This window comes from Sorghum bicolor, chromosome 3 (assembly GCF_000003195.3).
Source record: "Sorghum bicolor cultivar BTx623 chromosome 3, Sorghum_bicolor_NCBIv3, whole genome shotgun sequence".
Classification (NCBI taxonomy): Eukaryota; Viridiplantae; Streptophyta; class Magnoliopsida; order Poales; family Poaceae; genus Sorghum; species Sorghum bicolor.
In genome coordinates, this window is record NC_012872.2 from 71,992,041 (window position 1) to 72,017,073 (window position 25,033).

General features: G+C 41.9%; 1 protein-coding gene and 1 long non-coding RNA gene across 2 annotated transcripts; both read right to left on the reverse strand.

Annotated features, from left to right (window-relative positions):
* On the reverse strand, positions 8,032-11,740 carry LOC8059396 (long chain base biosynthesis protein 2d). Its single transcript, XM_002458980.2, has 12 exons — positions 11,422-11,740; positions 11,244-11,309; positions 10,597-10,685; positions 10,362-10,507; positions 10,131-10,255; positions 9,952-10,045; positions 9,703-9,866; positions 9,346-9,507; positions 9,134-9,260; positions 8,873-9,039; positions 8,637-8,744; positions 8,032-8,519 (listed from the first exon to the last, which is right to left on the reverse strand). The coding sequence occupies exons 1-12, from the start codon at positions 11,545-11,547 to the stop codon at positions 8,424-8,426; spliced, it is 1,470 nt and encodes a 489-aa protein (XP_002459025.1). The 5' UTR covers positions 11,548-11,740; the 3' UTR covers positions 8,032-8,423.
* LOC110433305 lies at positions 21,556-22,988 on the reverse strand. Its single transcript, XR_002450671.1, has 4 exons — positions 22,547-22,988; positions 22,256-22,471; positions 21,882-22,137; positions 21,556-21,774 (listed from the first exon to the last, which is right to left on the reverse strand). It is a non-coding gene; the product is annotated as an uncharacterized LOC110433305 (long non-coding RNA).

The following is a 25,033-nucleotide window of genomic DNA, read 5'->3' on the forward strand; positions in this document are numbered from 1 at the left end:
CTTAATACAAAGATACGCAAACCTTTTGCGTATTCGAGAAAAAAAGATGGTGGGTGCATAGGTGTATGACCACTCCTTCCATCCAACCAGCTGATCTAGGCTCACTTCCTCACATGTATCCTAAAAGCATCGGTGATCATGTAAATATTTCTTATGCGTTACTAAATTTTGTTTATGAAGAAAATGATACTAACATGACTACAATAGATTTAAATATTCTAACATGTTTTGTTTTTAAGTACTGTTTTACCTGATAACTAATTACTCTACAGTGACATTCTGTTCATTCAACATTCACATAAATGCAAAGGAAATGGATCATTAGAACAAAAAAATACAGAAATTATATGCATGTTACCCAATTTCCATAATTCTCTGAATGAGTTTATTCTTCAAAAAAGAAGAAGATATATGCATATTCCTGTACCACCTTCATGCAGTTTACAGTAATAATTGAGCTCCCAGTTGATTCCTCCTCTACTCATTTTAGTTTGACTAATGGTAGCTCACTACTGTAAGGTGATGGGCACTACTATTAATTCCATGGAATCATTACATCAACTTGACCATAATATAATAAGTATCTTCAAGAGTTAATGCATGATCCACAGCAGGCTATCAGCTGGGTACTTAGTTGCCAATCATTGCAGGTGAGGCCATCACGTAATGCAGGAACAGGTTAAGAAAACATTTTCCCAACTAAACAAAGATCAAGGGACTGCATGCACCCATGCATAGGCCATCTGATGGCTCCAGCATGTAGAAGACGTATCTATATAGTATCAGCCTGACGAGAACAAAAGTACAAAACTACTCTCTGTCCTATACTACTGCCAGAGCTTCACAAGAAAACAATAGTTTATTTACCACATGAACAAAAAAACAAATGTGCTAGCTCAATGACAACTGCATTTGCTGCGCATTTCACCAATTTGTTATGGAGTCTTTTGAGGGAGCACCTAAAATTTGTGAGATCATTCTCCAAGCTGCATCGTCGAGACATTGCCCGCACGTCGTAGATACACGATTTGTAACTTTACTATATAATATGCAGGACGTATCAATTCAAAACCAAGAAATGCTAGATGTTCATCGGCTCGATCGAGTTAATGTCAACACTCATGCAATTATTAAACAGTGCCTATTGTGTACTGTTCTGATTGCCACAGCACAACAACAAACTGGAAGAAGTTACTTGGTCAATCACATTCATGGACTATTTGAGAAATATATTTAAGATCATTGAAATCATTGCTTCATTCGCCCTAAGCATGATTAGATATATGCATGGCATGATGAAAGGGATAAATGCATTGTTTTTATCAAATTATCAAGGTATACTACTTCATAATTTCCATTAATAGAGTTATATATAATGGACTCAATTTTAGTATTCTAATACTTCTTTGCTAATAATGTTGCAAATAATCTGATTCGGAGAAACACAATATCAGCCACATCTTTTGTTAAAGTTTCTTGGCCACATTGTGGATCAGTACCATAAAAGAAAATCCTGGGCACAGTGCAAGCAACATTCAGCAAATGGATATTGTGGAATTATATTGCGAACACAACCTTTATAAAATGTCAACAATTTCAGATGCCAAGCTAGCATACATCCATACAAATAATGAATACGTGCTGACCACCAAATAAAAGCAGTACGAAACAACTCATGGTCTTAATCTTCATGTGTCAGGTTGGAATAAAGAAATGTGGGACGAGAGTATGATTTTATTATTAACATGCTAATTCTCCTCTTATTATATATATGAAAGCATGCTGCATGCTCATCGTAGACTATGATAAAAGGCTTGTGGGTTGATTTTTTTTTAGAGCACGCCTGGGCGCGTATGTGGGTTGATGAATTCTTCAACTGCTCCCTTTTAGATCAACAGCTCTCCCATTCTAGACTCTAGAAGTCTTATCCAAACTGATTTCTTTGTTCTGATTGTACAACTGATCTTCCTTTAGATAGATTGTTCAGCAATCAGCATATGACAAAATGAGAATATTCGAATGGACACATGCTTGTTCCAGTGGATTTTAGTTGTCACATTTTGTTCTCTGTGAGATATATGAGGTCCTGCCTGATTGGTGACTGTATGAATAACTTGATAAGCTTGTCATTCAAAAACAGTATACGGGCATGAAGAAATTGCAGATGTTGGTTAGAGGCTGAATACATAACATGATGCTAACAGGAAACAGATAAAGACATTACTGCGTTTTCATAGGGTGATGTGAAGATGACACCGACCACGACCAGTCACACGTTGAAAGCATAACAAAGGCAGCTGAAAAGTCTCTATATAGATTACCATTCTTTTCTCTATTAAACATGCCGAGCTAGCAAAACTCTTTTCTATCTTTTTCAATATATATATGGAAATTCCTTTCTACACGTACGTGTAGTTACTCTCATCTTCAATAAACTACATTGTGTATGTATTCATACTTGTTTATCGGTTGAGTATGTTTATATACTCATATTAAGATACTCTAGATCTTACCACGCGAAAATTTTTCAAAAAAAATTCTATTTTAAATATATTACTAAAATATCACTACTATATTATATACAATAAGTATAACCATATACTCTATGTATGCATGCATACTTAACATACATATCACTCTAGATGCTCTAGTATGATCATATACTTTGTCTATATACATTTCGTCTGGTCATATACACCTTAAATCTAGAGATATATAGATAAGAGTAACTACACGCGCGTGTAAAAGAAACGCCATCAGTCCAGGAGACAAGCAAGGTCGGTATCTTAGAGATTCTTTGTATTCATTTCTAATTTAAATGAAAGGCGTCCCTAAATCCGAACAATCCAGTATGACCGCCCAATTTTTGAATTCCTTGCATTTGGAATAGTAGTAATTGCTCATTAAACAACATGAACTTTTTGGTTATAAATTATTAAAATTTATTTTGCCCTCGCTATCTATCTGCAGCAACTCAGCATCGTAAATAATCCATAATGCATAAGGGACATCTACACCTGCATATACAAACAAACCTGGATTCCGGTTCGCAATATTTTGTGTTGATGATCAGACAATCAGTCCATCCTGGAAGAGAGTAGACACATACACCTTTTTTTTTATGATATGTTGTCCCTTTGGTAGATGCCATGATGGCAACCAAGAGTACCTGAGAATTGAGAGCTAGCCACTTGATCTGAGCACTGTTTGGCTGCCTTCAGACTGGCGTTCTGAGATGAAATGTTGCATAGAAATTGAAGCACCTCACTACTTTCGAATAGATTTCGCTTTCGCTTGTGGTGCAGTGCCGGCGCAGTTTGCAGTCTCTCTTGACCAGCGCCCACACCTCTGCATGCTTATAAAGTGCACGCACACTATAAGGCCTTGTTTAGTTCACTCCAAAAACCAAAATCTTTTCAAGATTCTTCATCACATCGAATCTTACGGCACATGCATGGAACATTAAATATAAACGAAAATAAAAACTAATTGCACAGTTTACCTGTAAATCACGAGATGAATCTTTTAAGCCTAGTTACTCCATTATTGGATAATGTTTGTCAAATAAAAACGAAAGTGCTACAGTTCCGAAAACCGAAAAGTTTTCGGAACTAAACAAGGTCTAACACTTAAAGCCCTAGATCTTCTCTCTCTCAATCCCGGCCCCCTCTCTCTCTCCTGTCTCCAATATGCATGGCACGGGAGGAGGAAAAGAAAATATTTTGCTGTGCATGACAAGATGTTTGGATTGGGGGAGGTCAGGGTTTTGATCATAGTTCCTCGTGATATGTCAAGGAAGATCTTGTGGACCATGCACATCGATCACACATGCATGCATGCAGTGCAGCAGCACAAGGCTGGCTTGCAATGCTGTAGCTGCCAGCAGCAACAGCAAGGCCTGCAGCCATGCACTGATGCCATGGAAAGACACATCACTGATGAATCTTTGTGAATGAAGCAGCTCAAAACCGCTAAACCAAACAAGGGTCCGGGCCTGCTCGTCCTCTGTGTTTCAGTGTCCCCTCTAGTGTTTGTTCTCTACTTTCTTTTGTCTCTAGCTGTCTCTGAAAAAAAGTTTTGCATTGCAGTAGTGCTCACTGCTGGGCTACCTCACTTGGCAGGCCACCACAAGCTTATAATGGCAGTAGGAACAGCCTTCTATCAGGCATCAGGCTCAGCGAGGAGGGTATCTTCCTGTTCATGTCCTGCCTCTTTTTACTGTTTTTGTATGCTTCTTTGGTAGGCTAGGGGTAGGATACTACTTCCACTACACATAAAGCTATAGTGCTGTTGGTCGTAGTACATGGCCACTGCATAAGTGCATATGCATGCATGCACGTCTCTGGAAAAAAGCCAGTAAACTGGCATGCATGTAAAAAGCATATGCACGCACACGTATGTGCTCAACGGCTATAATTAACTCTGCAGCTCGATCCTATATAAAATCATTTTTGTAGCTCTGAAGCCAGTTTGCCTCCTGGCTTGCAGACCAAGAGACAAGACAGGCCTCAATGACTGAGTAATCTCAATCAAGCCGCATGAATCAGAAGATGCAGTTACTAGCTAAGTATATCATCAACAGTACGTAGCAAATTAAAGGAGTTCAGAATTGACCAGGACAGGAATAACCTGTGAAGTTATTCCTAACAGAAACGAACCAGGCAATGCAGTTAATATATGTGCTCAGTAGCAGCAAGGTAGTTAAGAGATGGCAAGGTCAGGAATCACCTTTGCCGTTATCTTGTCCAGCTCCAGGAGCAGAGGAGCCTAAAAAATGTTCAAGCTTCCATCAGGCTCCTGTTATTCCAAGTACCTGAACAAGGATACCCCCAATTCAGTTCAATCTGTAGCAGCTCTTGATTCTTTCCCTCTCTGCATTAGCCTACACCACAAAGAAAATAGGAGCTGTCTGCTCACTGTTCTTCAGCTACAGTGCTGTTCCTGGATTGAGTGTTTTTTCCACTGCCTATATATAGTACAAGACATAGCAGCATATCTAGTCTGAATCCCTGGCTGATGGACCCAAGAGAGAATCCACACAGCAAGCTTTCCTTTATAAAAAGAACCACATCACAGTTCACAGACATCTCACTCATCCCCGTCAAGGCAAAGTGCTGAATGCCTGAATCCATCCACCTGCATATTTATATAATACCAGGACTAAGGCCTTGTTTAGTTCCAAAAAATTTTGCAAAACAGGTACTGTAGTATTTTCGTTTGTATTTGACAAATATTTTCCAATCATGCACTAACTAGGCTCAAAAGATTCGTCTCGTCAATTTCGACCAAACTGTGCAATTAGTTTTTATTTTCGTCTATATTTGATACTCCATATATGCGTCTAAAGATTCGATGTGACGGAGAATGTGAAAAAATTTGCAAAATTTTCTGGGAAGTAAACAAGGCCTAAGTTTTGTACTGATGCAGGCTCCTGTTTGAGTAGACAGAGAGATAACGAGGCCCTTTTGTGCCATGCAAAGCAGGGAGCAGTACACTGCATCAGGCATTTGGCATCATAACGGGCATGACCACAGCTGCCGCTCTCATGCTCCAGCCTCTATTCATGCCCCGCTTCACATTCACTGTTATGGGGCTGCTGGGGATCAAGGGAGATAGACTGGGATGAAGGAGCGGCGGCTGATGGCGTGAACAGTACCCGCGCTACAGTGCCCACGGGTACTGTTCATGGGAAGGCGGCTGTGAGAGCGAGAGGGGGGTAGGGTTTTGGGCGCTAGGAACGCCGGCCGCGGGGCTCTGTCCACGGCCGGCAAGAGAGAAAGAATTTTCTTCTAATCTCTTGCTTGATTAGATTGATATATCTCCTCTATTTATATAGAGATGTTTATTTGACTTACAAGCAAGACTTACTTGACCCCTAAGCAAGCGACTAATTAACTCTAATGGGCTAAGGCCCAATAGGTCCTTGACTCTTCTAACACTACACCCCACCTGGACATGCAGCTCGTCCTCGAGCTGCAACTTAACGACGACACTAAGAACGACTCCGCAAGACACAAATATAACACCTACAAACAAGTCTTTTACATCTCGGCTTGTTTTATTATTATCAACTAGAAATAATTTTAACCCCTGCACATAAGGCGGACACCATCCACCTGGATCCCTTGGAGACCATCTGGATGAAAGATGTGCTTGTGTGTGGCCTCCAGGAAGTGGTCGCAACATGGACCAGCGAAGGCGCCCTCGCGGTGGTCGGTGGCGGAATCTGGCGGCGCTAGGCAGTGCCCTCCCACCGATGACACCATGCCTTCTCCTTGCTGGACGGCTGTTGGTCTGCACCGCACATAGAAGAGCATAGGGCTTCCAACTGCCGACGCCGAAGACTTTGAGTCCACCACCTGCGGGAAAAACAGCATACACGCTGCCCGTGGGCGGAACCACATTCCGAAAATCCCCGACGCAGCGGATGAGATCGCAGTCCTCCACATGGTGGAGCTGCAAATAGGTGCAGGGCTGAATTAGCGGCAGATCGCGCATCTTCTGCACCCGCCGACGTGCAAGGAGGCCACGCACAGCAGCTTGCAGCTGCACTGCCGCCGACACCTGGCAGCGAAGCATCTTACCTGTCAGCTCCGTCGCCATCGGCTGCTCGGTCTGCTGCAGCATCTCGCCCTCATCTCGGAACTGCTGGAAGCTGGCACCCCTATAGAAGATCCCATCGGTGAATGGATGCTGGATGGTTGATACACCGGGGAAGACAACAGCGCTGGTGGAGGGTGCTGGAGCAACTGTTGTCGTGGCCGCCGGGGTGCTTGCCATCGTGTGCACCAGCCCCATCGTCGATGCTAGAGCATAAGACATAATCGATGGAGGGGGCGGCATCCATGGCTGCTGGATGGGAACCGGGGCAGATGGATGCACGCCCAGCGGTAAGGACGGTGCCTGCGGCGAGGGAAGATGACCCGCGCTTGACATCGGCAGCTGTGGGAACTGCGCGGCTGTAGGCAGATCCCGACCGTCCAGGACCGACACACGCGTGGCCAGATCACCCATCTGGAAGCTCATGAGGGCCATCTGGTTCTGGAAGCCCTGGATGGCGCTGGTGAAGGCCGTAAGCGCGTCGGAAGGGATGGCCAGCATTGGGGCTGGCGGTGTGGAGGACGCAGCCGGCGGCGACGTGGTAGCAGTGATCAGGGCAGAGGTTGTCACGACCGCGTCGGCGCCGGGTGGGGCGCTTGTGGAGGGCGGAACGCCAGGGGCTGTGGTCCCGGAAGAAGCCATGATCATGTGGCTGCTAGGGATCAAGGGAGATGGATTGGAATCGAAGGAGCGGCGGCGGCTGATGGCGTGAACAGTACCCGCGCTACAGTGCCCGCGGGTACTGTTCACGGGAAGGCGGCTGTGAGAGCGAGAGGGGGGGTTAAGGTTTTGGGCGCTAGGAACGCCGGCCGCGGGGCTCTGCCCACGGCCGGCAAGAGAGAAAAGATTTCCTTCTAATCTCTTGCTTAATTAGATTGATATATCTCCTCTCTTTATATAGAGAAGTTTACTTGACTTACAAGCAAGACTTATTTGACCCCTAAGCAAGCGACTAATTAATCTTAATGAGCTAAGGCCCAATAGGTCCTTACTCTTCTAACATTCACACACACCACATCTCTTTTTTTCTGATCATAATACTACCAACCAAGGCATAACAAGACAAACAGAAGCATATTAAACCAGAAAGGCCGTGTGCTCCAGTTCAATTGCATCACATGCTTGTGCACTCCTAGCACAATGTCACAGCAACTTCTGTACCCTGCCTCCTGATGATAGTAACATTTCAGTGACTGGTCTGGCCCACTCTATCCTCTTAACATATCGGCTTCTTCACATCCACATTCAGTCAAGGGCCCAAAGGCCTGGTACTAGTTACTGACAAAAGATTAACTTACTTAATCACCATGAAATCACCGTCTCCATGTCCTTGAAGTAAAGCATACCGAGTAACTGCAACTTATGGGCCTCTGGTGACTGATAAGATCACTCAGTCAGATTAATCAACACTAAGCACAGCTCACCAAAAGATTCAGACTCAACTCTGCTGCCTTTTATATTTCTGTACTCCAGATTTGTTACATGGTTTCAAAGACTGGACTCATCTACGTACCAATTCAAAACAACCAGAATGATAGATAATAATACTGCAAATATCTACATGGTTTCAGTCATATAGTCTATATGGTTTAAAGAGGTAACTGGGAAAATTGCTTTTCTGAATTCGATGACAATGCCTATCTGCCTGTTATATTTTGAACTATGGTGGATGATACATACTGTACAAAAAATAATTTTCTCCAGAAACAAAGGACAAGAAAAAAGGGCCCAGAGGTGCACAGAAAGGCCAAACTGAGGCATACAATGTACACCAAGATGACCCTGCCAACCTAGCACAACAGCATCAGAGTTCTTGCCATTGTTCATTGAATCTTCTTCAGTTTTTCAACAGCCGTGGTCTTCTCTTGCTCAACCGGGAAGTATTTGATACCCACAAGGTCACCAACTTTGCTGATAACCTGCAAAATTGGCATGAATTCAGTTCTATAACTTGCATAACAATCAGTAAAGCAGTGGAGCATGTTTCACCAAGCCACCTAGTTAGTAACACAGAAAAGAGAATGTGTGTGCTTTACCTCCAATCCTTTTATGAGATCTTCTCTGGAGTGGGAAGCTGAGATACATATCCTAGCTCTCGCAAGTAGAAGTGGTGTGGCAGGAAATGCAACAGTAACAACAGCAACCTGTGGAATAGACCATATTAGTATTTAGTAAACTAACAAAATGAGGAACTATTTTGTGACAAACTCCCACTAAGAAATGTGAGCACCGTATGCTAGGCCCACAGCAGATGGTGTGTATGAGAACTCACATTTTGCCTCAGGCACTCCCTTGAGAATGCAGGAATTTTAGCAGGATTGTAAAGCATGATAGGCATGACGGGTGAGTCATTATCTCCAAGAACCTCAAAACCCATTTTCTGAAGCTCCGAGCGGAAGAAATTGCTGTTCTCTCGAATTTGAGCGAGCTTCTTGGCCCCTAATTAGAACAATTGTTACATTAAGACTTTCAACAAGACAGGAGACATAAGAAACTGGTAAGATGTAAGAACTTGAAATTCTTTATGTTGTACCTCTGTTAGTTCCATCTTCCCCAAGGATGACCTTTATAGCTGAAATGACCTGCTGGACCGCTGGAGGTGACATGGATGTTGCATAAATATGGGCTGGGCATGTAAGCTTTAGATGGTGAATAATCTCCTGAAAAAAATGAACATTTGGTGGGTCAGATTTGTCAACTTCAAAATTTATTCAGTCAAGAACAGCTAAGTGACTATGCACTTACATTTGATGCTGCAATGTAACCTCCGCATGATCCAAATGATTTTGTAAATGTACCCATCATAATGTCAACATCAGCTGGATCCACTCCCAGTAGCTCACATACACCTCTCCCTGTTTTTCCAATAGCTCCAATACTGTGTGCTTCGTCTAAATATGTGTAGGCCTGTTCATATGTGAAGTACATTAGTCTACCCAATACAACACTAGTAGTTTAAATCACTAGTGAAAGCTGCAATGATATCTATGCCAGTAATGACATGTCAGCCAACATCCAATAAGCAGGAAAATATTTGTTGCCATCTAAGATGCACAGTGATCCTAATACAAAGCACAAATCATCACAAAAAAAATCTCGAACCTTGTATTTCTTGCAGACAGAAATAACCTCAGGGAGTTTGCATAGCTCCCCCTCCATGCTATAAATTCCCTCAACAATCACAATGATCTTCTTCCATGGCCTGTGTGTACGAGGCTGGCCTCCTGCAATCTGCTCTCTCAATACCTCTTCCAAGTGAGCAGGATCTGGAAGAAATGAAGGGAAGGCATTATTAAACTTTACAGTGCTCCACCGACCTCAGTACTTGCAATGCAATTGTTAGTCACTTACTGTTATGTTGAAAAACCCGAACAGTGGCCCCTGAACCTCTAGCTCCATTGACTATAGAATTATGGTTCAGTGAATCGCTAATAATCAAGCCTCCCTGCAATTATTACAGTAGCCTTAGCTGTAGAGTTCATGAAAAGAACAAAACAGACAGTTTGAGCGTATATATCTTCACAGCATACCTTCCCAACCAGAGCAGGAATGATAGCAGAGTTTGTCACATAGCCCATGCCAAAAAGAATAGCTGCAGGCTTACCAACAAATCTTGCAACAAGCTCTTCGAGCTCTGTGTGCAGCTTAGTGTTGCCTAATATCAAATAAAACTCAATCAGTCTAACAAATTTTCATATATATTACCTAAACCACTCAACCTAGGCAAAATGTGACATAGTTTGATAAAAATAAGCACCAACCTCCGTCAACTCGAACACTGCACGTGCTAGCCGAATATTTCTTCAGTGACTCAATAACACGAGGGGTGCAGTACTCATCAGCCGCAGCGAAACCAAGATAGTTATAGGAACCCAAGTTAAGGCATTTGGTTGTTGCTGTGGTACGACTGCATCAAAGATGCACCAGGTTAGATGTTGACATCCATGCTGAGACAATTGCTAAATGGCTATAGGAGGGAATGTAATAGTAACGCACTGGAGTGTCTTGTTGCAGTCATTTGAGTAGCGCTCAACCACATCGAACCAAGCATCTGGCGCACTGGCAATCGGCCGGCCAAAGCAGTCCTGCCATAGCAATTGAGATTAGAAGCCACTAAGGAATCCTAAATAGGTAAATGGTGAAACTGTAACTCCTCACATAGCGGGCATTAGAATATTTAGGTTTATATGCATGGTTCACATATATCTAATCTGATTAAAGATTTCATAATGACGGAACTCTGTAACCTGTTAATACTGGAACAGCACGCTGCAAGCACGATGAGGCAATCTTTCAGTTCCTGTGGAACTCACTTGAAAATCAAAAGCTTTCATTTCTTTGACACTACTTTTTTCTCATTGATGAAAATCCCAGCTCATTAGTAGTGAAATTGGAGTGCTTGAGATACTCTTAGAAGAATTGGAGTGTTTCAGAAACAATTTAAAAGACCAATTTCTACAGTTTTCAGTTGCAACGGTTTTATATGGTAACAATATTTGAAACTGAGTTTGGTTATGGTATCATGTAATCATCAGTGCCAGGGGGCAAAGGGACTAGCTCTCTATTGCTTGCTAATAATTACAAAGGAACGCATCAGGAAACGACCTTTTTTCCCCCTACGGAAACGTTGGCAGTTGCCTCACCTGGATGCGGAGATAGAGGCGGCGCGTGTAGAAATCCTCTAGACCCAAGCAGATCGGCGCGTAGCCCTGCGGAGAAAGCAACATCAAGGAGGCAGCCGGCGTGAGACGGAGCACGAGCGTGACGAATCCGGGGGCGGGCAGGCGCAGGGCAAAGGCAGGCAGGCAGCGGGCAGCGCACCTTGAGGTTGCTGGGCTTGCGGGCGTCGAGGATCCTGCGGAAGAAGTCCCGGAGCTGGCCGAAGGCGAAGAGGAGGCCGTAGCTGAAGAGCGTGGTGAGCGCGGTCACGTACGGGAGCCTCACCATGGTCACTCCTTCCCCCGGTTCCCCGCTCTCTTTTTCCTTTTTCCTCCGCTGTGGCCGTGGATGCAGATGAGATGCCGCGGCGGCGGGGCGGGGCGGGATTTGTAGCCCCCAGCGAACTCACGCGGTGGCGGCCTGGCGGGCTGCTGGCTGCTGCTGCCTGAGGAAGGGAGTGGAAGCGGTCGTTAATGGCGACAAGGGAGAGAGGGTGGTGACTATAGTAGTTAGTTAATTAATGTGAATCTGCGACGCCGATCGAATGGGTGGAATCGTGATTGAAGGGCAGAGGTCGCGGGTTTGAACGTATTCGACGGCGATGCCGAGGACGACGGGAGGAGGACCGAGCGGAGGATGGATCCCGCGCCGCCACGGTGACCTCACCGGCGGAGCACCGCATCGGCAATCAGTTACTCCCTCTGTGGAAAAAAATATATTCATCCCGCTTTTCGATAAGTGTTATCATGTTTACCCTAAAAATATATATTCTAATAATTTATTGATATTTATTAATGCTTTTTCATATGTTTGTTAAATTTAAAAAAATAACATTTTGAAAATTAAGATGTACTACCTCCATCCCAAATTGTAAGTCGTTTGACTTTTTTTACTATAAGTTTGACCACTTGTCTTATTTAAAAAATTTGTATAAATGTAGTCAAATTTAAGTCATTCTTGAAGAACTTTTATTAATAAACCAATACACAACAAAAAAAAGTGATATTTTGTACAAAACTTTGAATTAGACGAGTGGTCAAACTTGATATTAAAAAAGTCAAACGACTTACAATTTGGGATGAATTAAGTATTTTTTTTCCTGAGGCGAGGAATATATCCTCATGACATGTTTTTATCTTTTCCTTCTCAATCCGGCTTGCGAAATAGCAGACAAACACAAAATTTGCATTCTACGAGATCATTAGGGGAAAAAACATCCCACAAATCACCCTGTTTTTGTGCTTGGCTTAGTAGGTTTTTAGAGACACGCGCGCACCTTTTTGCAATGTTCTCTAGATTATGGAACAATTTCACTTTTGAGCAAGATGGTACAACTAAATAATTTTCAAACCACAGCTGAATGGTAAGAGCATTTGTCCGAATGATTTGCCGCTAAGTTATCTAGAACATGGAGCAATTTTTTTTAGCAGAATGGTGCAACCAAATAGTTTTCAAACCGCAACTAAATGGTAAGAGAGGAGGCACATCAACACGTTCCAAAAAAACCAAAGCTACATTTTCAATGAAAACCACCATTTATGTCTTTTGTGGACATATGGAAACAATAAAATTGACTCATCTTGATGGTGCTTCAAGTCACCACTAGGACAAAATATAACATTGAAGATATAAGAAGTCTTTTCTCTAGGCGTCACTAATAATGTAACCCGATTTAAGTCTTGCGTGTTTTTATTTGGGGGTTTAGGCCATGTTTAGTTCCAAAAATTTTCAAAATTCCCCGTCACATCGAATCTTTGGTCGCATGCATGGAGCATTAAATATAGATGAAAATAAAAACTAATTGCACAGTTTACCTGTAATTTGTGAGATGAATCTTTTGAGCCTAGTTACTCCGTGATTGGACAATGTTTGTCAAATAAAAACGAAAGTGCTACAGTAGCCAAAAACGAAAATTTTTGCCAACTAAACAAGGCCTTATATCACTTTAGCTTTGAGATTTGACCTATAATATAAAGACATTTTGTCCCAAATAAGGCATACCCTTCACAAGTTTTAATGCAAAAAAGACAGCCATACATGTGCTAAGCTAATCACAATTTTTGTCAACATGGAATGTCATCTTTATCGAAGTCAGGTACTTTGAAAAAAAAAACTGAACTAATGTTTTATTATGGTATCCCAAAAAAACACTAAAGTTCACATCATGTTCTTTTTGCAACATGCAAAAAGAAAAAAACAAAGAGCACGAATAAGCAAAGGTCTTGTTTAGATGTGAAACTTTTTTGGATTTCGCTATTATAGCATTTTCGTTTGTTTGTGGCAAATATTGTCCAATCATAGACTAACTATGGTCAAAAGATTCGTCTCATGATTTACCGACAAACTATTTAATTAGTTTTTGTTTTCGTATATATTTAATGCTTCATGCATGTGCCGTAAGATTCGATGTGACAGGAAATCTTGAAAACTTTTTGGTTTTTGAGGTGAACTAAACAAGACCAAAATCTAGCTACCTAAACACCAAAATAAACTCGTATCCAGATGGCTTGCACAGTGGCTCCGTAATGATGACAACGAATAAAACTGGCTAATCATATGTGCAATGTTTTGGCAACAAAATTAGACCAGAAGGGTGGATATGTCATATACTTCCTTCATCCCAAATTATAAGATGATTGACTTTTTTTGACACCAAGTTTGATCACTCGTCTTATTCAAAAATTTATACAAAATATTATTTATTTTGTCGTGGCTTGGTTTATTAATAAAAGTTCTTCAAGAATAACTTAAATTTTACTATATTTATACAATTTTTTTTGAATAAGACGACTGGACAAATTTAGCGTAAAAAGGCAAAAGTCTTATAATTTAAAATAGAGTTAGTACTATGCAATAAAACATCTTATATGGTCATGCCTCATAATCCAAGTAACATATTTGACATGATTTTGCAATTTTTCGAAAATATACATGTACCTCCAACCACAAAGAAAACATATTTTCACTTTTCGAGCAACCATTTAGTATTAAATTTGACTAAAATTATAGAAGATATCATAAATATTTCTATATATCAAACAAGTGTAGGATTAGTCTATTTATATCTATAATATATCATAAATATTTGTATTTTATTGTATATTTAATCAATCTCATATTGATTCACTGATGGGAAAATAAAATTTATATTTTTGGGGGACGTATAGCAAACTAAGCCTTGTTTACTTCCATAAAAAAACCCAAATTTTTTCAAGATTCTCCGTCACATCGAATCTTTAGACGCATGCATGAAGTATTAAATGTAGACGAAAATAAAAATTAATTACACAGTTTGGTCGGAATTGACGAGACAAATCTTTTGAGTCTAGTTAGTCTATGGTTGAACAATAATTACCACAAACAAACAAAAGTGCTACAGTGTCGCGAAATTTTTCACTTTAGAAACTAAACAAGGCCTAATGGATGACCGACTGTGAATGCTTGGATGCCGGACCTGCATCTTCTAAAGTAGCTTTCAGATTTCAGTCCAAATCCACCACCTCGTTGTTACAGTTTTTCCAGCTGTGACTTGGTCACGATTGGGATCCGATGATTCATATGGACCACTGCTCAAGTCAAGAACGGCACACGTTTAACAACTCAATTCAGCTACTACACATATATATAATAACGGACACGAACACGATGCTGCACGCGTGAGCGTGACCTGACCGTGCTCGCCGTTGCCCCGCGAAGCATGGCGTCGCTGACGTTGTTACGTTACGCGTACAACTGCGCTGACAAAACGTCCAGCTGCTCCTTGTGGAAAATATTTTTGTTCCATTTTGGTTCAGACTTTTTTTTTTAACAATTAGTTGTGGCCGGCTTTCTGTTGGTGACTTGGTGGTGTTGCCTCCTCGAAGTGAAGCACAGATTTGACAATTTTAGTTGTGGCCGGCTTTCTGTTGGTGACTTGGCCGGCTTTCTGTACTAGCTGAGGGTACAAGTTTTTATAAGTTGGGTGGTAAGAGGTGGGATTAATTAACAACTGAACTACGTGGGTCTGTTTATGAAAACTGACATCAAAATTATCTTTTTTTGAGGACGGCCTCGCCACCAATTTTGAGCTAAAAACGGCTCAAATTAAAATACACAGTTTAATCAGTTACAATTTTTTTATCGGTTCTATATTTCTACTAGGTAGCGTACCCGTGCGTTGCTACGGGATAATAAATATTATGTACTAAAAATACATAGATCACATAATAAGATAACATTACTATAAAATTTAAGTATCAATATTAAAATAATATTAATGCAAACCACAAAGTTTATGAAATTAACATAGTCATTCCATCCGCCGTCCATATCACCAACGACACCAGCGCCAGTAGCGTCCTTCGCGGCACCATACTCCTTATGACTAATATTATTTATGCAAACAAATATGATGTTAGTGAGATATTATTTGTGCAATAAAAATTGAATGAAAAAATTGCATTTATGAGTTAGTAATGTAATGTTACCTTACCTATGGCGTTAGGACCTCCTTAAATACAATATTTTTCGTGAAAATTCCATCCGTTGTTGGGATCTTCTTATCCTTATCTTTTTTATTTGACGTATTCTTAGGTTTTTTTCCCTCGGCATTCCTTTTAGCATTTTTCTTATCCATATTTTTGGCCTTCTCCTCTTGTGCATCCCCATCAGGTGGAAGGGCAAGGATCTTAATATTCGTTCTTGATGTGGCTCTAGACATTGCAACGTACAACTGTCCATGAGAGAACACCGGTGCGGGTAGGTACACACCCACGTTTGGGATAGTTTGGCCTTGTGACTTATTGACTGTCATGGCAAAGCTCAACCTAATAGGAAACTGCTTCCTCTTAAACTGAAACGGGAACATCTCGTCATCAGACGGGCAGAGCGGTATTCGAGGAAGGAATACCCGCTTTCCAGCATGCTGCCCCACAACAATTTCCGCATCAATTGTATTTCTTCGGAACCCTCGCACCACCAGCCTTGTACCATTGCATAGCCCATTAGCAGGGTCAATATTCCTAAGCAATATAACAGGACACCCGAGCTTCAGCTTCAAGACGTGTGGCGGTAGCCCATTAGGGGTCAGACTATTAAGGAACTCTGATGGATAGTAGTTATGTGGATCATCTACCGCGGAGTCAAAACTGTGATACACTGTCTCACCTCCCTGGAACATATCAATCATTTTCATATTGATCATGTCCACCCAATCGTTACGTGTAGATAAAATCGCTCGGGTGGTGATGTAGTCTTTGTCCGCCATGTTTTTATTTAGATCTGGGAAGATGATGTCGATCAATGTATGAAGATCTTTCTCTGCATCGCCAGAGTACAGAACACAGATCTCGTCTGGAATACGTATATTACCATCTCCATTAACCTCTTCTGTTCCTCCACCAATACGCAATAGATAATCTGCAAACCATGGATCACTTTGAGCCCTCATGTTACGGACGAGCTTTAGGTGGCGTACGGATTCCCAAAGATATGACCTTCGTAGAGAAGCACCGACTATCTGAGCCCTGGAGCCTTTCCGCACAACAGGGAGGACCTGTCTAAAATCACCACCAAGGACAACAGTTTTACCACCAAAAGGTAGGTGTGACAGTCCCATTATATCTCGTAGGCTGTTGTCTAGTGCTTCAACATTTTGTCTCTTTGTCATAGATGCCTCATCCCAAATAATGAGAGCTGCTTGCTGCAACAACTTGGCTGTACCACTCTGTTTAGTGAAGGTACAACAACCGCCCTCTTGAAGAGTGAGAGGTATCTTGAAACGGGAATGGGCCGTCCTCCTACCTAGCATTATGGACGCTGCGACTCCAGATGTAGCTGTAGCCACGACAAGCTTGTCCTGGCTACGAAGTTTTGCAATTAGTGCCCTATACAAAAATGTCTTCCCTGTTCCACCAGGTCCATCCACAAAGAACAGCCCACCTTGTTTGCTACAGACTGCGGCCATTATCTCATCGTATGCAGACCTTTGCTCAGTGTTGAGTGAGTCGCATAATAGCACATCTTTAGGATTCTGCTCGATGCTAGCTTCCTCAAATATCTCACGAGGAATATGGCTGGCATCGTCGTATGAGTGATCAATATCTGGAAGAGGAAATGCCTTTATGTCCTTCCCCATAGACTGCAGCATGTTTCTAATATCTATTAAAACCATCTGTTGTACCAGATCAGGAGATGGATTATTATGGCTGTAGTCCTCTGACATTGCATCATAGTGTTTTTTCCATAACCCCATCACATCATGCGGCTCGCAAAATACCAGTATTGTTGCGAACAGTCTTCGCAAAGAGGAAGGCATCTGAAATAAAGTAGCTTCAGTTAAACATTCATCCAAGGTATTATCTTCTTCGATTAGACCTCTCCTTTCTGCAGCTTCACGAAAAGAAGGTAGTAGAATACCATCAACTGTCCTGAGGTGTTCGTATGAGGTAGCACCAGCAACATTATTCAAAAGAACACGAAGAAAGTAGCGTTCACCCTCGGCAGGATGAGCAGAGATGACTCTTCCAACTTGGAACACAGAGTTTTTCCTTTTCTGCCAGAATTTACCATCAGACTGCCAGGTAAAATGCTCGGGGAAGTCTCGATATAATATTCCGCGAGCTTCCTCATGATTCTTATTTGCTTCGAAGTATGCTGTCAACATTGACTCTTCTACACCTGGTCTGTTAACGATTCGTTCGACCTTGTCCCGTTTGTGAAATGCAACCATGTGCATGTCAGGTAGATGAAGCTGCAACTGCTGTACTGGTGGATGATTTTTGCTCAAGTCAAAGCCATATATCCTCCATAGCGCTTCTGGAGGCGTCACCCAACGGGCATCTCTATACTGTTTGATCTCATCAATGTTTCCTTTCTCGTCTTCTTTATCGGTCTCCCTCATCACAACCGATGCCCTATCATGTCCCTTGTATATGTATTTGAACAGATATTTTACTGATTTTATGCTCCCACAAGCCTCAACATTTATATGACAGTTGAAGGTACGTAGCAAGCAAGGGTTGTAAGGGACGACCCATTGATTGTCAAGGTAATGGCCTCGAACTTTTTGCATGCGCCCATCATTGCGTCGTCGATAAATGGGGTATGAATCCTTTCCTTGTGTTGATGCCTCACAGAATGGGCGTGGGTAAAGGTTTTTGCATGACCCACGACCTACTGTGCACGGACATGATGGATTAAGCACCCCACAAGGACCATGCATCATATGTTTCGTGACCATCTTGTATAGCTCGGGGTACTTTTTCTTGTTTGGTAGCTCTGCACTGATGATCATATCATATTGCTCAGGACATGTGAGCTTGTACTTTCGTTCCATTATTAGCAAGAAGTGTGCATGCGGCAAACCCCTCTTTTGAAACTCTACTACATATACGTAGGCTTTAACCTTCCCAAGTATGTCTTTTTCCATCAACATTTTCCTCATTGCATCCAACTTTGCTCTGAAGACCCGTGTGACGAGATCTGGGCGGTCCTGTGCTGTCTGGCCTGGGTAAAGTTCATTCTTGATCTCATCCCAGTTAGGGTTACAAGTCATTGTGAGAAAGATATCAGGTTTACCATACTTTCGAACCAGAGCCATTGCATCCATGTATCGACGCCTCATATCACGGGGTCCTCCAATGAATGATGAAGATAGGACAGTACGCCGTCCGACATTCTCAGCAGACCCTTCACCCGAATTCATGCTATCCACCAAGCCTTGGTATAGATCAGCCCTCAATGTATCCTGATTCATCCTCATGTAGTCTAAACGTGAGCTCTCAATCTTGATGTAGGTGTCGACGGCAAACTGCTGGAAAAGGCGTTTGCCATAGAGTATTGGATTAAATATCCCTGGCCGCATCTGAAATTTGTAGCAATAGTAGTCACGCACGGAGACACATGTATTTGAAACAGGTTCTACAAGAAGACATTGTTCAAATTAGTATCATGAGTTAGCAGAAAGGATTTTACTTTGCATTATTTAAAAGATTTGAAATTACCTCCATCATTGTCACCATTGTCAGCACGCCTTTTACGGGTTTCTCGAGCTCGCTCAACTTGAGCCATAGTAACACCCACTTTTGGAATGCAATTGTGCCACCCAAGCTCACCCTTTGGAAAGAACAATGGGTATGACAAGGAGTCGTAACATGCATTATATGAGCGAATGCCATGTATAGACCGATCTTTCCCTTGGAGGAGAACACTATGCTCAAATTGACCATGACGCTCACTACCCTCAACCCAGACAGCGGCAACCTCTGATGTCAACGGCACGTTATATGTTCTCTGGTCAAGGCGCTGGTCAAGGTTTAGCTCGACTCGGTAATCCTCAAGGTTTTCAACATGCCCCATACTCCTTAATTGCTGAGAGTAGGGATTCCCTTCAAGGATCCCCACCAATTGTTGTATAACTTCTCTGTCTTTTTGGGCACATTGCTCACGACACTTGCTCATCCGATGATCGAGGGACGGGTCATCATCGTAAAAATAAAGCTCGAGGTGCCGCTTTTCGACACCCTCCTCTTTACCAAATGATCGTATGTTATGGTAAATCTGACCATGGGCACGGAACGTGTAGACACCGCAGATCCGCATGTTAGTGGTGATACGATCTAAGTGGCAGTACAAAGAAGTGAAAGAGAAGTGACCATTGAAATATCTGATGTTTGCTCGGAAATGCCTAGCATCAGCGTCCGAGCTTGACCACAATCTCATGAGCTCTGGTGGTGTCTCAGGACTTGAAAGATGAATCTTTCCACCCCTACAACAGAAACCAGGGGGTTCGCCCTCAAACTTCTTTGCGTCGCAGTGCTTGCAGTTCGGCACCGACGGTAGCATGTGCGACTCTGACGGGACATTAGCGTACACCCGGTCGTATGGATCAGGCTCACTGTTCTCTTGCTCATCTTTGTCGAGATTGTGCTCGATGTCAGATTCATCCTCGTCGTCTTCTGAAAATATGTTGATGTGTTACACATTGAAAGCAACTATCTGATAGATTTTTTTAACTATTACGTGTTGTACCTTGTCCGGCAAAAAAATACGCCTCGTCCTCTTCCTCATCCTCCTCGAATATGACACCCTCGTCATAGTCTGTGCAGCACAACCATATATATGATTAGACAAATGGCCTATAAAAAAAATAAAAACACATAGATGTAATAAAGTAAATACCATCCTCGACCATAGTGTCCGGTGTATGGTCTTGTGCAACGTTAGTAGGTATTGAATTGGTATAGTCAACTGCAGACGGTTTCGTATGTGTGCCTGTGCAATTATTTGGTGGTTGAATTAGCGTTTCCTGGGTGACACCATCTGTAGCAAAAAATAGGTATGAGATTTTGGAATATGAGAGAAAAGTACCAACAAAATATAGTGATCACGGCTAATTACCGTTGCAAAGAACACTCGATTGAGTCAGGCCATTCGAGTCAATGCACTTTCCATCCGTACACACTTTAGTTCTACCTCCAATGTTCGCTTCAAAAATCTGATTGCGACGTGATAAAAGGGCATTTCTTTCACCATTGGCCACTCGCTTCCGCTGAACGGTGTGTGCTGCATCCAATTCAGGGGTCTCGCCTTCTGGATCTTGAACTATAGTTGTGATGTGAACCGGCGTTCCCGTCAATTCAGGTATCTCCATATTGTTTGATTGGGGTTCGGGCGATTGAGGTGAAGAAGGGAAAATAAGTTGAGGGTTAAAGTGAGGGCTTTCCATGGCGATTGAGTCTGGATGCAACTTGTTGACTCGGTGTTCTCTCACCATCATTTTATAGTTTTTTTTGCTCTCTTTTCGTTTCAACTTCTTTTCTTGTGGAGTCATTTGTAGTTTCTTGTAGTATTTTTGTGTGCATTTTTTGCTGCATACAACTCACGACGCCTCTTGTTTATTAGCGCCTTTTGTTCAGGAGACATTGCAGCCCTTCGTGCTCTATCTAGCTCACGCTTACGCTCTTTTGTACATGTAACAATATTGTCGATGGAACCAGATGCATTTACATCACCTATATTTACATCATAAAAGTAAGGTCTCAACGTCTAATCCATTAAGGACACACAATAATTAAAATTTTGTGATGATAAAGTATACACAACATTGTCAGCTACTCTTATGTTCAAACTTCTTTTGTAATTAAAAACAAAATCATGATTCTATAAAGGCGTACCCATTTCATGAATAGTGTCGATATCTGTCTGTGTTAAATGGTCGTCAATATCACCAGGAACTCCAATGGTTAAAGGGATAGGACCACCTAAAAAATTATTGACATAATAAGTATCCTATGACTCCATGATATTTTAGCTATAAGAAAATCAATTTGATTACCATACTTGTTGACTGGGCAGTCTCATTTGGAGTCATTTGTAGCATCCTTGTAGACTTTTTTGGTGCTTTTTTGGTTGCATACAATTCACGTCGTCTTTTATTCAATAGCGCCCTTTGTTCAGGAGACATTGCGGCATTTCGTGCTCTGTCATAATCACGCTTATGCTCTTTTGAACACGTGACAAGCCGGTTGCCGAGACCTAAATCATATTCAGAATGTGTATATATATACAAACACAAGCACGATTCATTAGAATCTCAAGCAATGGATACAAAAATATACCCATTTTATGAACAGTATTGTTACCTTCCTCAGTGTCAATGTTATGCACGTCACCAATGCCATCAATCGTGCTTAAAGGTACCGAACCGTCTACAAATATAACCATACAATACAAATTAAAGCATTCCATAACCAAATTATGTAAGTTATAGTCATCGCACCAAGTAATACTTTTATTTGGAAAATTAGTCACCTGATAATTGTTGCAAGCTGTTACAATAGGATGACTGCCTATGGAGCCAGTCACTATTTTCATCGCTTTCATTTATTGTATTCCCATCTACAAGTTTAAACACAATAACAAATTATTAACCCATAGAATGCAAATTGATCCTTACAATAAGCAAACTATGTCACGGTGCCACATCAATAAATATGTTTATTAGCAGAAAAGTAACCTGATAGTTGCTCAGCACCATTATTATAGGCTGAGTGCACATGGAGCCGGTCACTATTTTCACTCATTTTATCTGTTGTACCCCACTCACGGAGTCTCTTATTTTTTCCACTACTATTTTCATCAGACGTTGTTGCATATAGTTCTCTCTCCCTCAGCCTCTTCTGCCCATTAGCATCCCCATCTAGTCGCACCAACTCGAGTCGGGTATGATTCCCTTAAAAAAAATTATGTTATTGAGTTGCAAATATATGAACATAGATATGTAGAGATATCGTAAAAGTTTATATACCTTCATGCGTTGTATTTGTAAGGTCTCCCAAAGGTACCCGATCACCGGTTGGCCTTGGTGTGTCCATCAACACTACCTGTACATATCTCTCACAACATGTAGTACACTGGATAGCTTTGGCAACACTTGAATAGAGAGGTTAACAACTTCCAGCAGGTGTTTCACATCACATGAAAAGCTAATTTCTCAATTCTTTCTTGATAATTATTTTCTATAATTTTGAAACTCTTATACAACCTTTTTATTACTTGAAATTTCTCTCTATCTTAGAAGATGATCTATAATAAAGACCGTTTGATTTGCTTGTGCAACAATCTGACTCTATTAGTTTTATCGGCAACCAACCTAATAAATTCTGCTAGTATGTACGTGATGCTAGATGTATCCAGAGTTAACTGTCTATTCTAAACTCTGAATGCATATGGGTCATACATATTCTAAAAAGTAGTTGCAAATAAATCATGTCTATGATTTGGGACAAATGAACAACCAATCGGAAAGCTTCACAACTTCTGTATGATGCTTAGACTTGTGATATCAGAATGGATTCATCTTGTGTTTTGGAAAGAAGACAATTGATTGTGAGTCAATAAAGTGACTGACTGGAAAAGAACTACCTTCACTGTATGGCTGATTATTCCACTGATTTGATCTACACTTGCATTTAAATCAAGAAAATAGGTTGATAGTTTACCTCCAAAATTTCTTGGGTAGATAACAATCCTTTCCTGAAAACAAAATCAGAATAGCAGTAACCAAAGGTTACTCTAAAACATGGAAGACTGAGAGGAATATCTCCAAATAAAAAATAACAGTGGTAGACAAAGGCATAAAACTAAAGTTACACAAAAATAAAAGACTAAATAAATCGAATCCATTTTTTGCAGAGCATAATAAGTCCCGAGGAGGCAGTAGTGAATAAAAATCGGCTGCATGCAGTCCTGAATGATATGCTTAAGTTCAATCATCTTCCACACAAACTTTTTGTCTGCAGCAGCATAAAAGAGGAGAAAATAGAGGCAGAAAAAAACCCAAAGAATCAAGAGTCCAGTTTCAGTAGGTACAGCACCACAGTGAATATGGCTAGGAAAATTCAGGCACTTGTGAAATTGTAGGAAAAAAGACCAGAATCATGGTCATGAAACGTTTTCAAATTGGGATGAACATTCACACACCTTCAGATACTTTGGAGGGGTAGTTAGCATGGAGTTTGAAAATTTATATTTAAATAGGATGAGGATTAGTATATTCCCTATACTGTGCAATAGATTTTTTTAGCATCATGGAGTTTGAAAATTTATATTTAAATAGGATGAGGATTAGTATATTCCCTATACTGTGCAATAGATTTTTTTAGCATCTCTCTACAAATTTAGATGTACTGCAAGCATCACTTGAAATTGTTTGGCAAAATGCAGAATATTATTTTTTTCACAGAAATCATTTAGCATGTGGATTATAATTTTGGAGGAGATTGATTTCAAGAATTTGAAAGTTTCACAACACAACAACCTGCACTCACTTCATAAATTCTGCTCTGTACCGCACCAGGTTTCAACAAAGACAAAGCAAAAAAAAAACAGAGTTTGAGGCTATCATAGTTAAGGTTTATGCTACTATTTTTGTTTCCTCGAATTAAGTCATTTCAGTATCCAAATCTTAACGTTTCCTTGACTCAATGAAAACAGAAAAGCTCCATTTTTAGGTAAAGGAAACTTCGAAAGTTTCTGAAGTGTAAATATAAAGTGAAACTCAAGATAAGCACAATGGTCTGCACATGAACACATGATAATCTTTGGGACCGAGTTATAGATTAAGACATTCGGAGCTGGATAGCACATGTAATGTCAATTCATTTTGGCGTAGACCTTCACTAATGCAACCGAGTTAAAAACAATAAGACATTTGGGTAGGAATGACGGCTGACCGTATGCTTCGAGACAGGATGAGGTATGCAGGGAGTTGCTGCCGTGAGCTGCTTGGAGTCAGATTGATCGACGTTTCGGTCGCGGTGATTCCTCGTTTCCTGTTCACCGACACCAAGCGGCTCACCGTCGAAGCACAACGCCGGTGCTAATGTCGGTGCTGCCCGCGACGACGACGTGCGCTGGTGCCCGCTGGTCGAGGTGGAGAAACGTAGGTGCGGCGACGTGGTGGGAACGGCGTTGGTGCCTCACGGTGTCAAGGGATTCGCGATGTCGTTCGACGGCCTCACGTTCGCGGGTGCAGGGGTCACGGGTGCAGCATGGCGTCCGGCAGCGGCCCGTCACGAGGGAGATCGCGGAGGTGGCGGGACACAGGCCGCGGAGGCGGATGTGGCTGCGGACGGGATTGAGCCGGTGGCGACGGAGGCGGCGTTACGCAGGCCGCGGAGGCGAACGTGGCTACGGACGCGATTGAGCCGCCGTCGGCGGAGGCGGCGGGACGTCCGCCGCAGAGGCAGACGTGGCTGCCGACGGGAGTGAGTTGGCGTTGGCGTAGGTGGCT

Bases quoted from the DNA above. Each gene is read 5' to 3' on its own strand.
- LOC8059396 (XM_002458980.2), bottom strand. From the start codon at position 11,547: ATGGTGAGGCTCCCGTACGTGACCGCGCTCACCACGCTCTTCAGCTAC. The intron at 9,508-9,702 runs GTTCGAGATTTT...ACATATGAACAG, and splicing joins CTGTCTGCAAGAAATACAAG to GCCTACACATATTTAGACGA. The intron at 8,745-8,872 runs GTGAGTTCTCAT...TCTATTCCACAG, and splicing joins GGGAGTGCCTGAGGCAAAAT to GTTGCTGTTGTTACTGTTGC.